Source organism: Chiloscyllium plagiosum, chromosome 24 (assembly GCF_004010195.1).
Source record: "Chiloscyllium plagiosum isolate BGI_BamShark_2017 chromosome 24, ASM401019v2, whole genome shotgun sequence".
NCBI classification, from domain to species: domain Eukaryota; kingdom Metazoa; phylum Chordata; class Chondrichthyes; order Orectolobiformes; family Hemiscylliidae; genus Chiloscyllium; species Chiloscyllium plagiosum.
In genome coordinates, this window is record NC_057733.1 from 4,945,040 (window position 1) to 4,961,423 (window position 16,384).

Consider the following 16,384-nt stretch of genomic DNA (forward strand, 5'->3'; position numbering starts at 1 on the left):
AAAATGGGGGGGATACTAAATGAATATTTTGCATCAGTGTTTACTGTGGAAAAGGATATGGAAGGTATAGACTGTAGGGAAATAGATGGTGACATCTTGCAAAATGTCCAGATTACAGAGGAGGAAGTGCTGGATGTCTTGAAACGGTTAAAGGTGGATAAATCCCCAGGACCTGATCAGGTGTACCCGAGAACTCTGAGAAGCTAGAGAAGTGATTGCTGGGCCTCTTGCTGAGATATTTGTATCATTGATAGTCACAGGTGAAGTACCAGAAGACTGGAGATTGGCAAACGTAGTGCCACTGTTTAAGAAGGGTGGTAAAGACAAGCCAGGGATATATAGACCAGTGAGCCTGACCTTGGTAGTGGGCAAGTTGTTGGAGGAAATCCTGAGTGACAGGATGTACATGTATTTGGAAAGGCAAGGACTAATTAGGGATAGTCAACATGGCTTTGTGCATGGGAAATCATGTCTCACAAACTTGACTGTGTTTTTTGAAGAAGTAACAAAGAAGATTGATGAGGACAGAGCAGTAGATATGATCTAAATGGACTTCAGTAACGCGTTCGACAAGGTTCCCCATGGGAGACTGATTAGCAAGGTTAGATCTCATGGAATACAGGGAGAACTAGCCACATGGATAGAGAACTGGCTCAAAGGTAGAAGACAGAAGATGGTGGTGGAGGGTTGTTTTTCAGACTGCAGGCCTGTGACCAGTGGAGTGCCACAAGGATCGGTGCTGGGTCCTCTACTTTTTGTCATTTACATAAATGATTTGGATGCGAGCATAAGAGGTACAGTTAGTAAATTTGCAGATTACACCAAAATTGGAGGTGTAGTGGACAGCGAAGAGGGTTACCTCAGATTACAACAGGATCTTGACCAGATGGGCTGAGAAGTGGCAGGTGGAGTTGAATTCAGATAAATGCGAGGTGCCGCATTTTGGGAAAGCAAATCTACGCAGGACTTATACATTTAATGGTAAGGTCCTAGAGAGTGCTGCTGAACAAAGAGACCTTGGAGTGCAGGTTCATAGCTGCTTGAAAATGGAATCGCAGGTAGATAGGATAGTGAAGAAGGCGTGTGGCATGCTTTCCTTTATTGGTTAGAGTATTGAGTGCAGGAGTTGAGAGGTCATATTGCGGCTGTACAGAACATTTGTTCGGCCACTGTTGGAATATTGTGTGCAGTTCTGGTCTCCTTCCTATTGGAAAGATGTTGTGAAACTTAGATGTTGTGAAACTTGAAAGGGTTCAGAAAAGATTTACAAGGATGTTCCCAGGGTTGGAGGATTAGAGCTATAGGGAGAGGCTGAACAGGCTGCGGCTGTTTTCCATGCAGCGTCAGAGGCTGAGGGGTGACCTTATAGAGGTTTACAAAATTATGAGGGGCATGGATAGGATAAATAGACAAAGTCTTTTCCCTGGGGTCGGGGAGTCTAGAACTAGAGGGCATAGGTTTAGGGTGAGAGGGGAAAGATATATGAGAGACCTGAGGGGCAACGTTTTCACGCAGAGGGTGGTATGTGTATGGAATGAGCTGCCAGAGGATGTGGTGGAGGTACAATTGCAACAGTTAAGAGGCATTTGGATGGGTATATGAATAGGAAGGGTTTGGAGGGATATGGGCCGGGTGCTGGCAGGTGGGATATCTGGTCGGCATGGACGGGTTGGACCAAAGGTTCTGTTTCCATGCTGTACATCTCTATGACTCTATAACATCGAGGGCCGAAGGGCCTGTACTGCACTGTAATGTTCTATGTTCTATGATAGTTCCTAGACCTTTCAAGCATTTAATTAGAACTTCCCTCAGGCAGCCATTTCCTAATTGAGAAATTTTGAGCTAATCTAGGTGAAACTCTTGTAGTCAATGTTGCCCCATTAAGCTTGCACCCAAGCCTTTTACTATAATCACTGGCAACTGAACCAGCTGCTTTTCATAAGTGACCAGAAACAAAGTTGCACCCTAAATCTGTAAAAGCTCCCAAGTTTCGGTTCTCAGCTGAACCGAGGTCTAGCACAAAGTTAAGGGTGGAGTCCAGGGTGAATTTTACTAAAAGATGGTTCTGCTGTCAATAATACATCAATGCCAGCATGGATGTCTATCATAACCAGAGGACCATTTAACCAGATGTTGGTCTTGACTGGTTCCGATTTGGATGGTGCTATGCAATTTAACTGTTCCAAACCAGACGTAGGTGGACTTTTCAGAGTGTGCACTCTCCTGGATACTGACCTTTCAGTTCTCTTAGTCAGTTCAGGAGTAGTAAGGTTCTTTTGCTGTCTCATGTCTACATACCAGCAACAAATACAATGGCTTGATGCTCATGCTTCTGAAGAAAATTTTAACTGTTTGGCAGGAGCTTTATTCCAGGGTTTTACTGTGGGTTGACCAAGAGCCCCGCTGTTCAGGATATGTCCTGAGCGAGGCTATGCAATTGCCTGCACTCAAGTGGTATCCTCCAATCTCAATGACCTGGCGAGGGTCTCCACTTTCATTGGAATAGCCTGCAAATCATATAGTCCATTTGCTGCATTTTCCAATGACAAAGCCAGTTGTAGCGTCTGTTTGAAGTCCAGTTGGGCTTCAGCTAGTAGGTGCTTTTACATAGTTACATCATTACTCCCACATACTGGATGGTCTCAAAGCATATTTCATTAAAGATCAAGCCAAATTCACAAGCTTCTGCCAGTCATCTTAAACTACTCAAGAACCCTGACATGGATTCCCCTGGCTCTTGAATTGCCGGGGTAAAAGCAATAGCATCTCAGAATTAGAGGCGGCTTGGGTCATAATATTCCTTAATTAATTTTTGAAACTTCTGAACATCTGGTGCCTCAGGGAAATTTAGGCTCCTAATGACCGAAAAAGCTGAAGCTCCAGAGGCTGTCAGGAGAATTATTTGTTGTTTTTTTAATCTGTCACAATATCATTACCTGGAAAAAGGTAGACCACTTTTTCCCCGTACTGGGTCCAGTCCTCAACGGCAGGGTCGAATGAGTCAAGCTTCCCAAATAACGGTAGGACGTAAGGTAATGCTTATCCCAACTCAAAGGCAACTGTTGTGAGTGAGGTTCTTCAGGATTCTGCTTTACTTTCATACCCACTGAAATTACTTCAGGGAGGCCTCTATTCCATCACCAAATCACTCTATTTACCCACGAACTGTCCTTGACTATAATTCTGCCTCATAAAGTCAGACCCTTGAGTGTCAGTATCTCTGACACTCAACCTTTTTATGTCAGCCAGTGCTTCCTGACTGGACCAGGTTAACAGACCCAATCAGGGAATACATTCTATGAGATCCATATGGCTGACCTGCACTGCAGTAGACATTCACACATTTCTTGAGATCTGCTACCAACCTGATTTTCCCAGTCAACCTGCATATTGAAACCCCCGATTACTGTAATAGTGCCTTTCTTACATGCCTTTTCTATCTCCTGATTTATTTTCTTCCCCACATTCTGACCACTGTTAGCAGACCTGTACACAACTCCTAAGAGAATCTTTTTTCCCTTTGCGGTTCCTCAACTCTACCTACACAGAATCTATGCCTTCTGGCTCTACCACACCTTTTGCAAATGGTTTAATTTCATTTTTTATTAACAAGGCAACCCCGGCCTCTCTGCCCACCTGCCTGTCCTTTCAATAGGAGAAAGTGAGGTCTGCAGATGCTGGAGATCAAAGTTGAAACTTTATTGCTGGAACAGCACAGCAGGTCAGGCAGCATCCAGGGAACAGGAGATTCGACGTTTCGGGCACAGGCCCTTCTTCAGGAATGAGCAGAGAGTGTTCAGCAGGAGAAGATAAAAGGTAGGGAGGAGGGACTTGGAGGAGGGGCGTTGGAAATGTGATAGGTGGAAAGAGGTCAAGGTGAGGGTGATAGGTCGGAGTAGGGTGGAGGCGGAGAGGTCGAGGAGAAGACTGCAGGTCAGGAAGGCGGTGCCGGGGCTGGAGGGATCCGGCTGAGACAAGGTGGGGGGAGGGGGGATGAAGAAACTGGTGAAGTCCAAGTTCATCCCCTGCGGTTGGAGTGTTCCCAGTCGGAAGATAAGACGCTCCTCCTCCGACCGTCGGGTTGTTGTGGTTTGGCGGTGGATGAGTCCAATGACCTGCATATCCTCGGTGGAGTGGGAGGGGGAGTTGAAATGCTGTGCCACAGGTTGGTTGGGTTGGTTCGTCCGGGTGGCCCAGAGGTGCTCTCTGAATCGCTCCGCAAGTAGGGGGCCTGTCTCCCCAATATAGAGGAGGCCACACCGGCTGCAGCGGATGCAGTAGATGATGTGGGTGGAGGTGCAGGTGAATCTGTGGCGGATATGGAAGTTTCCCTTGGGGCCTTGGAGAGAAGTGAGGGGGGAGGTGTGGGCGCAAGTGTTGCACCTCCTGCGGTTGCAAGGGAAGGTGCCGGGAGTGGAGGTTGGGTCGGTAGCTGGTGTGGATCTGACAAGGGAGTGGCGGAGGGAGTGGTCTGTACGGAAGGCTGGTAGGGGAGGGGAGGGAAATATATCCTTGGTGCTGGGGTCTGTTTGGAGGTGGCGGAAGTGACGGCGGATGATGCGCTGTACATGGAGATTGGTGGGGTGGTAGGTGAGGACCAGTGGGGTTCTGTCCTTTCAATAGGATGTATATCCTAAATGAGTTTGTGGCACAGATCAAAATTGGCAGGTATGGCGAGGAGGGCATCATAAAGATGTAGCTACAAGGGGATCAGGATTGAGAACTGAATGTTCAAGGATATAAATTCTACTGAAAAGATAGGCAGGTGGGCAGATGGGATGGGGTTGCTGTATTAGTAAGAAATGAAATTCAATCAATAGTAAGAAAAAAGTAGGGTCAGATGGTGTAGAATCTGTGTGGGTAGAATTGAGGAACCACAAAGGTAAAAACACCAAATCTGGAGTTATGAAAGGCCTCCAAATAATTGTCAGAAGTTAGAGTGCAAGATACACCAGGAGAAAGAAAAGATGTGTAGGAAAGGCAAAATTACAGTGATCATAGGGGATTTCAATATGCAGGTAGAGTGGGAAAATCAGGTTGGTAGTGGATTGCAAGAAAATGAATTTGTGGAATGTCTACGAGATGGTTTTTTGGAGCAGCTTGTGGCAGAGCCCACTAGGGAACAGGCAATACTGGATTTAGTGTTGTGCAATAAGGCAGACTTGATAAGGGAGCTTAAGGTAAAGGTACCCTTAGGAAGCAGCGATCATAATATGATAGAATTTACTCTGCAATTTGAGAGGGAGAAGATAGAATCAGAGGTAATAGTATTACAGCTGAACAAAGGCAACTACAGAGGCATGAGGGAGGAGCTGGGTAGAATTGACTGGGAGAGGAGCCCAGCAGGAAGGACAGTGGAACAGCAATTGCAGGAGTTTCTGAAAGTAATTCAGGAGACACAGAAGAGATTCATCCTGAGGAAAAAGAAACATGGTACAGGGAGGACGAGGCAACCATGGCTGACTAGGGAAGTCAGGGATAGTATAAAAGCAACAAAGAAAGCATATTATGCGGCAAAGGGCAGTGGGAAACCAGAGGATTGGGAAGCTTACAAAGACCAACAGACGGCAACAAAGAAAGAAATATGAAGGGAGATTAAATAATGAGGGTAAGCTAGCCAGTAACAAAAAGGAAGACTGTAAGAGGTTCTTTAGATATACAAAGAACAAAGAAAATTTACAGCCCAGGAACAGGCCCTTTGGCCCTCCAAACTTGAGCCGATCCAAATGTGCTATCTAAACCTGTCGGTCAATTCCTAAGCATCTGTAACCCTCTGCTCCCCACCTACTCATGCATCTGTCCAGGCGCATCTTAAATGAATCTACCATGCCTGCCTCGACCACCTCTGCTAACAACGCGTTCCTGACACCCACCACCCTCTGTGTGAAGTACTTGCCATGTGTATCCCCCTTGAACTTTCCACCTCTCACCTTGAAAGCGTGACCTTTCATTATTGAATCCTTCACCCTGGGAAAAAGCTTATCTCTATCCACCCTGTCTATACCCTTCACGATTTTGTAAACCTCAATCTCCTTTTTCCTAATGAAAACAAACCTAACCTACTCAACCTCTCTTCATAGCTAGCACCTTCCATACCAGGCAACATCCTCGTAAACCTTCTCTGCACCCTCTCCAAAGCATCCACATCTTTCAGGTAATGTGGCGACCAGAACTGCACACAGTATTCTAAATGCGGTTGAACCAATGTCTTGTACAATTTTAATATGACTTGCCAGCTCTTATACTCAATACCCTGTCCAATGAAGGCAAGCATACCATATGCCTCCTTGACCACTCTATCCACCTGTGTAGCAACCTTCAGGGTACAATGGACCTGCACTCTTAGATCTCTCTGCCCATCAACTTCTCCCGAGGCTCTTCCAAACATTGTGTAATTTGCTTTAGAACAAGTCTTGCCTAAACGCATCACCTCACATTTATCTGGATTGAAAGCCATCTGCCACTTTTCCGCCCAACTTTCCAGTCTATCAATATCCTCCTGTATTCTCTGACAGTCCGAACACCCTGCACACCATGTGACTTCACTTTCTCCATTAGTCTATCATGGGGAACCTTATCAAATGCCTTACGAAAGTCCATGTATATGACATCAACAGCCCTTCCTTCATCTATCAACTTGGTCACTTCCTCGAAGAGCTCTATTAAGTTGGTAAGGCACGATCTCCCCCGCACAAAACCATGTTGCCTATCACTGATAAGCCCATTCTTTTCTAAATATAAATAGATCCTATCCCTCAGTACTTACAAGGGGCAAAAGAGTGGCAAAAGTGGACATTCAGCGGCTGGAAAATGATCCTGGAGAGATAGTAGTGGGGAACAAGGAAATGGCTGAGGAACTGAATAATTACTTAGCGTCAATCTTCATGGTGGAAGACACGAGTAATATCCCAAATATTTAAGAGAATGAGGTGCCACAGTTGAGTATGGTGGCCATCACCAAGGAGAAAGTGCTCGAGAAACTGAACGGCCTCAAGGTGGATAAATCAGCTGGACTACACCCCAGAGTTCAAAGGAAGATAGCTGAAGAAATAGCAGAGGTGTTAGTGATCTTTCCAGAATCGCTAGAATCACGAAGGATCCCAGCATACTGGAAAATTACTAACGTGAAACCCCTGTTTAAAAAGGGAGGAAGGCAAAAGAAGGAAAATTATAGGCTGATTAGCCAAACATTGGTTGTGGCTAAGATCCTGAAATCTGTTGTGAAGGATGAGATTTCTGAATAGTTGTAAGTGTATGGTAAAATTGGGCAAAATCAGTAAGGTTTCATCAAGGGGAGGTCATGCCTGACAAATCTTCTAGAATTCTTTGAGGAATTAACAAACAGCTTCAACCAAGGAGAGCCAATGGATGTTATCTACTTGGACTTCAAGAAGGCCTTTGACAAGGTGCCACACAGGAGGCTACAATGTAAGATGCTAGAGGCAAGGTGCGAGCATGGACAGAAGCCTGGCTGTCTGGCAGAAAGCAGAGAGTGGGGATAAATGGGTCCTTCTCAGGAAGGCAGCCAGTGACAAGTGGGGTTCTGCACGGCTCAGTTTTGGGACCACAACTTTTCACTTTATAAATTAACAATCTAGATAAAGAAACTGATGGCGTTCTGGCTAAGTTTGCAGATGATACAAAGATAGGTAGAGTGACAAGTAGCATTGAGGAGACAGAGGCTGCAGAAGGATTTGGACAGGTTAGGAGAGTGGGCAAAGAAGTGACAGATGGAATATAACATCAGAAAATGTGAGGTCATGCACTTTGGTAGGAAGAAGAGAGACATGGACTATTTTCTAAATGGAAAATTCAGAAATCCAAAGTGCAAAGAGACTTGCGAGGTCTCGTCCAGGATTCTCTCAAAGTAAATTTGCAGGTTGAGTCAGTAGTTTGGAAGGCAAATGCAATGATGACATTTGTTTTGAGAGGATATAAAAGCAGGAATGTACTTTTGAGGCCCCATATCCCAGGAAGATTGTACTAGCCTTGGAGTGTGTTCAGAGGAGGTTCATGAGAATGGTCCCAGGAATGGAAAGCTTAACATATGAGGAACCTGGGTCCACACTCAATGGAAATTAGAAGAATGGGGGATCTAATTGAAACATACAGAGTAATGAATAGTGTGAACAGAGTGGAAGGTGGGAAGATGTTTCCATTGGTAGGAGAGGCTAGGACCTGAGAGCACAGCCTTAGAGTGAAGGGAAGACATTTTAGAACGGAGAGAAGGACAAGCTTCTTAGGTCAGAGAGTAGCAAATTCATTTCAACAGAAGGCTGTGGAGAACAGGTCATTGAGAATATTTAAGACAGAGATAGATAGGTTCTTGAGTATCAAAGGGATCAAGGATTATGGGGAAAATAAGGTTGAGAAACTTATCAGTCATGACTGAATAGCAGAGCAGACTTGATGGGCTGAATGGCGTAATTTTTGCTCCTATGTCTTATGGTCTATAACCTTGGATAATTAGCTCCCAGCCCTGTTCCCCTTGCAGCCATGTCTCTGTAATACCCACAACATTGTACCAGCTAATTTCAATCTGCGCTAAAAGCCCTTTTACCTTGTTTTTCATACTGTGTGCATTTAAGTACAACAGTCTCAGTCCTGTGTTGACACCCACCCCCCACTTCATACTTGTCCCCTTATCTGTTGTGCCTTTCTGTACTCTGTCCTATTACTTGCTCTGGAAACTTTAATAATAGGGCGGCAGAGCGATTCAGTGGTTAGCACTGTTACCTCACAGCAGCAGGGACCCGAGATTGATTCTAGTTTTGGATAACTATCTGTGTGGAGTTTGCACATTCTCCCTATGGCTGTGTAGATTTCCTCCAGGTGCTCTGGTTTCTTCCTACAGTCCAAAGATGTGCAGGTTAGGTGAATTGGCCATGCTAAATTGCCCATTAGTGTCCACGGATATGCATCCTAGGTGGGTTAGCCATTGGAAATGCAGTGTTACAGAGATAGGGTAGGGGTGAGAGTCTTGGGTGGGATGCTCTTCGAAGAGCTGGTACTGACCTGAATGGCCTGTGCCCACAATGTAGGGATTCAATGCTGAACCTTCCTCCAACCTTGTGCCAGTTTGCTGGTAGCTCAGGTAGTAGTCCAGAGATTATTACCTTTTTGGTTTGCTTTCTAATTTAGTCCCTAGAATGCTCATACTTCCTCAGCATATTTCCTCTTTCTACTTATATTGTTGGTACCTATGTGGACCAAGGCAAATCGATTGTCCCCTCACACTCCAAGTTCCTCTGTAGCCCAGATGAGATATCCTGAACCATGCAGGCAATGTAGTCCTTGGAATTCTCGATCCAGGCAAGAAAGAACATTGTCTTTTCCCCTAACTATAAATCCCCAATTACAACTACATCTCTCTTTTCTCTCCCCTCTTGGATAGCTTCCTGTATCACTGCACTAGTGTTAGTTTGCTCATCCTCCCTACAGGCTCAACTCAGCCACACAGGGAGCATGAATTTCCCTGGGTTACATCCTTTGAACTGCTCTCAATGAAATCTCCAGTTAAAATACTTCTTTAAGTAAGTTGACCAAGATGAGCTTAGAGCCTGATTTTGGCCATGGAACTAAGATGTTGCAGCCATTATAGAAACTTGGTTGAGAGAAGGGCTGCGCATCATTCTAGCGTTTAGATGCTTCAGGTATGATAGACAGGATGTAAAAGGGATGGGCGAGTTGCATCACTGATTAAAGAGAATGTCACAGCTGCATTAAGAAAACATTTTAAAGGGCTGATACAGTGATCATATGGGTAATCAGGAATAAGGTGCAATCATGCTACCGGGGTTATACTATAGGCCTCCCTATAGGCAGTAGGAGATAGAAAAATAGATGGAAATACATAAAAACACCAGAGTTGTTGTTGAGGGTAATTGTAACTTTCCCAATATTGACTGGAACTTCCTTAGATCCAGTGACTGAGATGGAACTGAATTTGTTAAATGCATCCATGGAGGCTTCCTTTTTTTGAAATTATTGATGGGATGTGGGCGTTGTTGGCTGGCCAGCTTTCATTGCCCGTCCTTAGTTGCCTTTGAGAAAGTGGTGGTGAGCTACCTTCTTGAACCGCTGTAGTCCACTTTCCGTGGGTTGACCCACAATGCCCTTTGGGAGGGAACCCCAGGATTTTGACTCAGCAACAGTGGAGGAATGGCGATGTATTTTCAAACAAGGATGGCGAGTGGCTTGGAAGGGAACTTAAAAGTGGTGGGTGTTCCCATATGTTTGCTGCCCTGGTCCTTCTAGATGGAAGTGGTCATGGGTTTGGAAGGTGTTTTCTGAGGATCTTTGGTGAATTTCTGCAGAGCATCTTGTGGATAGTACACACTACTGCCACTGAGGGTCAGTAGTGGAGGGAGGGGTTGCTTGTGGATCTAGCGCCAATCAAGTGGGCTGCTTTGTCCTGGATTGTGTCTAGCTTCTTGAGTGTTTTTAGACCTGCACTCATCCAGGCAGGTGGGGAGTACTGCATCACACTTCTGCCTCATGCCCTGTAGATGGTGAACAGGCTTTGGGGAAGCAGAAAATGAGTTACTTGCCTGGCTTCTGACATGCTCTTGTAGCCACTTTTTATGTGGAGAGTCCAGTTGAGTTTCTGGCCAATGATAAACCTCAGGATGCTGCTGGTGGCGGATTCAATGATGGTAACATCATTGATTGTGAAGAGGCAGTGGTTAGATTATATCTCTCTTATTCTAAGAGACAAAGCACAGAAACAGACAGTTCAGGTGAATTCATTGATGCCGACCAGATATCCTAAACTAATCTAGTCCCATTTGCCAGCACTTGGCCAATATCAATTTAAACATATCGTATTAATAGAAGGGGCTCTTGTTCCTCCAACTGCCAATAATCCTGCTTTTAACCCTGTATCTACATTCAAATTCAACCTTCCGAAATGAATCACTTCACACTTTTCCAGATTGAACTCCACCTGCCACTTATTAGCCCAGTTCTGTATCCTGTCAATGTCCCACTCAACCGACAACAGCCCTCTACACTATCCACCACTCAACCAAACCTCATGTAATCAACAAACTTACTAATCCACCATTCCACTTCCTAATTCAAGTCATTTATAAAAATCACAAAGAGCAAAGCCATAGAACAGATCCTTGGGGAACGCTACTGGTCACCAAGCTTTGTCTTCTATGGGCCAGCCAATTCTGTATCCAGACAGCCACATTTCCCCATATCCCATGCCTCCTTACCTTCTGAAGAAGTCTACCATGAGAAATCTTATCAAATGCATTGATAAAATCGATGTAGACCATATCCACTGCGCTACGTTGATGAATGTGTTTTGTCAAATTGTTAAGAATTCAACAAGGTTTGTGAGGTTCTGGATTAGTGGTGCTGGAAGAGCACAGCAGTTCAGGCAGCATCCAAGGAGCTTCGAAATCGACGTTTCGGGCAAAAGCCCTTCATCCATGACCCGCCCCTCACAAAGGCAAAAGTGAGGACTGCAGATGGTGGAAGCCAGAGTTTAGATCAGTGTGGTGCTGGAAAAGCATAGCAAGTCAGGCAGCATCCGAGGAGCAGGAAAATCGATGTTTCGGGCAAAAGCCCTTCACCAGGAATAGAGGCAGGAAGCCTCCAGGTGCTGACTATAAAACTATTGTTTCCCAAGTACAGGTAATCATCAATAGTTTGTTGCCAAGCACCAAATCCAATATGGCCTCCCCTCCAGTCAGCTTATCTACATATTGAGTCAGGAGAGCTTCCTTGACACACCTGACAAAAACTGCTCCATCCAAACTCTTTCAACTAAGGAGGTTCCAATCAATATTAGGGAAGTTAAAGTCACCCATGACAACAACCATGTTACTTCTGCACCTTTCTAAAATCTTCCTTCTCAACTGCTCCTGCATGTCTCTGCTGCTAATGGGGGGGTCTGTAGAAAATTCCCATTAAAGTGACCGCTCCTTTCCGGTTTCTGACATCCACCCATATTGACTCTGTAGACAAACCCTCTCCAACAACCTTTCTTTCTGTAGCTGTGATACTAGTCCTGAATAGCAATGCCACTTCCCCCACCTTTTGTACCTACCTTCCTATTCCTTTTGAAACATCTAAACCCCAGAACATCCAACAATCATTCCTACCTCTGTGATATCCATGTCTCCGTAATGGCCACAACATCATAGTTCCAAGTACTGATCCATGTTCTAAGTTCATCACCTGGCACCTCTTGTGTTAAAATAGACATGCTTTAACCCATCGCACTGACTGCACCTTTGCCCTATCACCTGTCCATCCCTCCTCACAGACTCTCTGCCCAGAGTATCTGCCTGTTTACTACCTACTCCATCATCTGATCTGTAGCTATGGTTCCCAACCCCCTGCCAATCTAGTTTAAACTCTCACAATGAGTTTGAGCAACCCTCCTGCCCAGGATATTGGTGTCCCATCAGGTAAGGTGCAACCCATCCTTCTCGTACAGGTCCCAACTTCCCCAGAAGGTATCCCAATGATCCACACGTCTGAAGCCCTCCCTCTTACACCAGCCCTGAGGCCACTTGTCCATCTACTCGTTCAGTGTCTGTTTCTAGCCTCACTCACCCAAGACACTGGTAGCAATCCTGAGATTACCACTCTACTTGAGCTGCCTTTTAGCTTCCAACCTCACTCTTCATATTCACTTTTCAGGTCCTCATCCCTTTAATTAGCTATGTCATTGGTACCGATGTGTACCACAACTTCTGGCTCCCTTCTCTCCCCCTTAGGAATCCTGTAGACTCTATCAGAAACCTCCGTGACCCTGGCACCCTGGAGGCAACATACCATCTGGGAGTCTTGTTCGTGACCACTGAATCTCCTGTCTGTTCCTCTAACCATTGAATCTCCTATCACTATTGCTCGCCTATTCTCCCCCCTTCCCTTCTGAGCCACAGAGCAACAGAACAGTATCCAAAACGGTATACTTATTATTGAGGGGAATGGCCACAGGGGGTCCCTACACTGTCTGCCTCTTCCCATTTCCTCTCCTGGTGGTCACCCAGCTCCCTTTATCCTGTAACTTAGGTGTGACTGCCCCCCTACATCCCTCTCTTATTATCGCCTCAGCCTCGAACAATTCAAAGTTCATCCATCTCCAGTTCCCTAACACGGTCTGTGAGGAGCTGGGGTTGGGTGCACTTCTCACAGGTGAAGTCAGCAGAGTCCCCAGTGGTGACCTTTACCTCCCACATCCTGCAACAGGGGCATGCAACTGCCCTAGCTTTCATCCCCTCTGCTCTAAATTGTGAGGAGAGATTGAAAACCGAAAATAAAACATTATCTTACTGACCCTTCACACAGGGTCATTTTTTATACCCATCCAGATGCTCTTTAAATGCTGTAACCGGACCAGCCTCCACCACTTCCTCTGGCAGCTCATTCCATACACTCACCACTCTCTGCATGAAAAGGTTGTCCCTTAGGTCTCTTTTATATCTTTTCCTTCTCACCCTAAATCTTTGTCCTCTAGTTCTGGACTCTCCCACCCCAGGGAAAAGACCTTGTCTATTTATCCTATCCATGCCCCTCGTGATTTTATAAACGTCCAGAAGGTCACCCTTCGGCCTTTTATTGGTGATGGTCATAGTCAGGCATTTGTAGAATCAGTGAACGTCCTTACTTCTGACCTTGTGATGGAGAGCAGGTCATTGATGAAGCAGCTGAAGATGGTTGGGCCTGGGACACCACCCCGAGGAACTCCTGCAGAGATATCCTGGGAGCGGAGATGACTAGAACCACGATCATCTTCCTGTGTGTCAGGTATGACTCTAACCACTGCAGAGTTTGCCCCAATACCCACTGATTCCAGTTTTCCTCAGGCTCTTTGATGCCACACTTGGTCAAATACAGCTTGGATATCGAGGATTGTCACTCTCTCCTTCTCTCTGGAATTCAGCTCTTTTATCCATGCTTGAACTAAGGCTGTAATGAGATCAGGAGCTGAGTGGCCCTGGTGGAACCCAAACTAGGCGTCGCTGAGTAGGTTATTGCTGAGCAGGTACGACACTTTCTATCACTTTACTGATGATCAAGAGTAGGCTGTCAGGGTAGTAATTGGCCGAGTTAGATTTATTCTGCTTTTTATGTACAGAACATACGTAGGCAACTTCCACACTGTTGGATAGATGCCAGTGTTATAACTACTAGTACGGCTTGACTAGGGGAGCAGCAAGCTCTGCAGCACAAGTCTTCAGTGCTATTGCTGGAATATTGTTGGGGCCCAAAGCCTTTGCAGTGTCCAGTTCTTCTAACTTTTTTTGATACCGCTTGGAGTGAACTGAATTGGCTGAAGACTGGTGTGTGTAGTACTGGCGACCACGGAGGATGCTGAGATGGATCATCCACTCGGCACTTCTGACTGAAGATTGCTGCAAAAGCTTCAGCCTTTATCTTTTGCACTGATGTGTTGGGCTCTTTTATCATTTAGGATGGGATTATTTGTGGAGCGCACTCCTCCAATGAGTTTTTAAACATCCACTACCATTCACAACTGGCTGTGGCAGGACTACATTGCTTAGATCTGACCTGCTGGTTAGAGGATCCCTTGCCTCTGTTAATCACTTGCTGCTTATGCTGTTTGGCATACATGTAGTCCAGTTTAGTGGCTTCACCATGTTGACACCTCATCTTCAGGTATGCATGGTGCTGCTGCACTCTCCATTCAACCAGTGTCGATCCCCAGGCTTGATGGTAATAGTCAAGTGGGGAATATGCTGGGCCACGAGGTTATGGGTTTTGGAGTACGATTCTGTTGCCTTTGACGGCTTACCATGCCTCATGGATACCCAGCCTTGAGTTGCTAGATCTGATTTTTTTAGATTAGATTAGATTAGATTACATTACATTACATTACAGTGTGGAAACAAGCCCTTCGGCCCAACAAGTCCACACCGACCCGCCGAAACGCAACCCACCCATACCCCTACATTTACCCCTTACCTAACACTACTGGCAATTTAGCATGGCCAATTCACCTGACCTGCACATTTTTGGATTGTGGGAGGAAACCGGAGCATCCGGAGGAAACCCACGCAGACACGGGGAGAATGTGCAAACTCCACACAGTCAGTCGCCTGAGGCGGAAATTGAACCCGGGTCTCTGGCGCTGTGAGGCAACAGTGCTAACCACTGTGCCACCGTGCCGCCCACCTATTCAAAGTCTGTCCCATTTAGCAGTGATAGTGCCACACAACATGATGGAGGGTATTCTCAATGTGAAGGCAGGACTTCATCTTCACAAGGACTGTGCGCTGGTCACACTTACTGATACTATCATGGACAGATACAAATGCAGCCAACAGATTGTTAAGGATGAGTTCAAGAATATTTTTCCCTCTGTTGGTTCCCTCACCACCTGTCAAAGACCCAGGCTAGCAGCTATGCCCCATGGGACCAGATCAGCTTAATCAGTAATACTGCTGCTGAGTCACCTTTGGTGGTGGACATTGAAATTCCCCACCTAGAGTACAATTTGTGCCTTGCCACCCTCAGCGTTTCCTTGAAGAGTTGTTCAACATGGAAAAGTAGAGGGTGTGGTGTTGGAAAAGCACAGTTGGTCAGGCGGCATTCAAGGAGCAGGAAAATCGATGCTTCCTTTGCAGAGACGTCGATTTTCCTGCTCCTCGGATGCTGCCTGACCTGCTGTGCTTTTCCAGCATCATACTCTCAACTCTAATCTCCAGCATCTACAATCCTCACTTTCACCAACATGGAGAAGTATCGATTCATCAGCCAAGGACAGACAGTGCGTGTAATCAGCAGGTTTCCTTGCCCGCGTTAACCTAAAGCCACGGGATTTAGAGTCAACAGAGATGTACAATATGGAAACAGACCATTCAAGTCCAATTCATCCATGCTGACCAGATATCCTAAATTAATCTAGTCCCACTTGCCAGCATTTGGCCAATATCCTTCTTCATGGGGTCCGGAGTCAACATTGAGATTCCTAGGGAAACTTCCTGCCAACTGTATTCCACTGTGCTGCCACCTCTGCTGGGTCTATCCCATCAATGAGACAGGACACATCCAGGGATGGTGATGGTGGCGTCTGGAACATTGTCTTTTAGGTGTGAGTCCCTAAGTATAATTATGTCAGGCTGCTGCTGGACTCGTCTGTGAGACAGAGCTGAAAATGTGTTGCTGGAAAAGCGCAGCAGGTCAGGCAGCATCCAGGGAACAGGAGAATCGACGTTTCGGGCATAAGCCCTTCCTCAGGAATGAGGAAAGTTTGTCCAGCAGGCTAAGATAAAAGGTAGGGAGGAGGGATGTCGGAAATGTGATAGGTGGAAAGAGGTCAAGGTGAGGGTGATAGGTCAGACTGGGGTGGGGGCGGAGGGGTCAGGAAGAAGATTGCAGGTTAGGAAGGCAGTGCTGA

At 45.9% G+C, this 16,384-nt stretch overlaps 1 protein-coding gene across 8 annotated transcripts in view; it reads right to left on the reverse strand.

Annotated features, from left to right (window-relative positions):
• mospd1 (motile sperm domain containing 1) overlaps positions 1–16,384 on the reverse strand; it is a 68,607-nt gene that overhangs the window by 28,871 nt on the left and 23,352 nt on the right. The window contains exon 6 of one of the 8 annotated variants that reach the window (XM_043714357.1): positions 10,104–10,706. The exons of 6 other annotated variants lie outside the window; for them this stretch is intronic. In XM_043714357.1, coding sequence (XP_043570292.1) covers positions 10,702–10,706 — 5 coding nt within the window. In that variant the 3' untranslated portion in view covers positions 10,104–10,701. Of the gene's footprint in view, positions 1–10,103; positions 10,707–14,231; positions 14,816–16,384 lie in introns of those variants that run through there. One more of the 8 variants, XM_043714354.1, reaches the window with a different exon arrangement.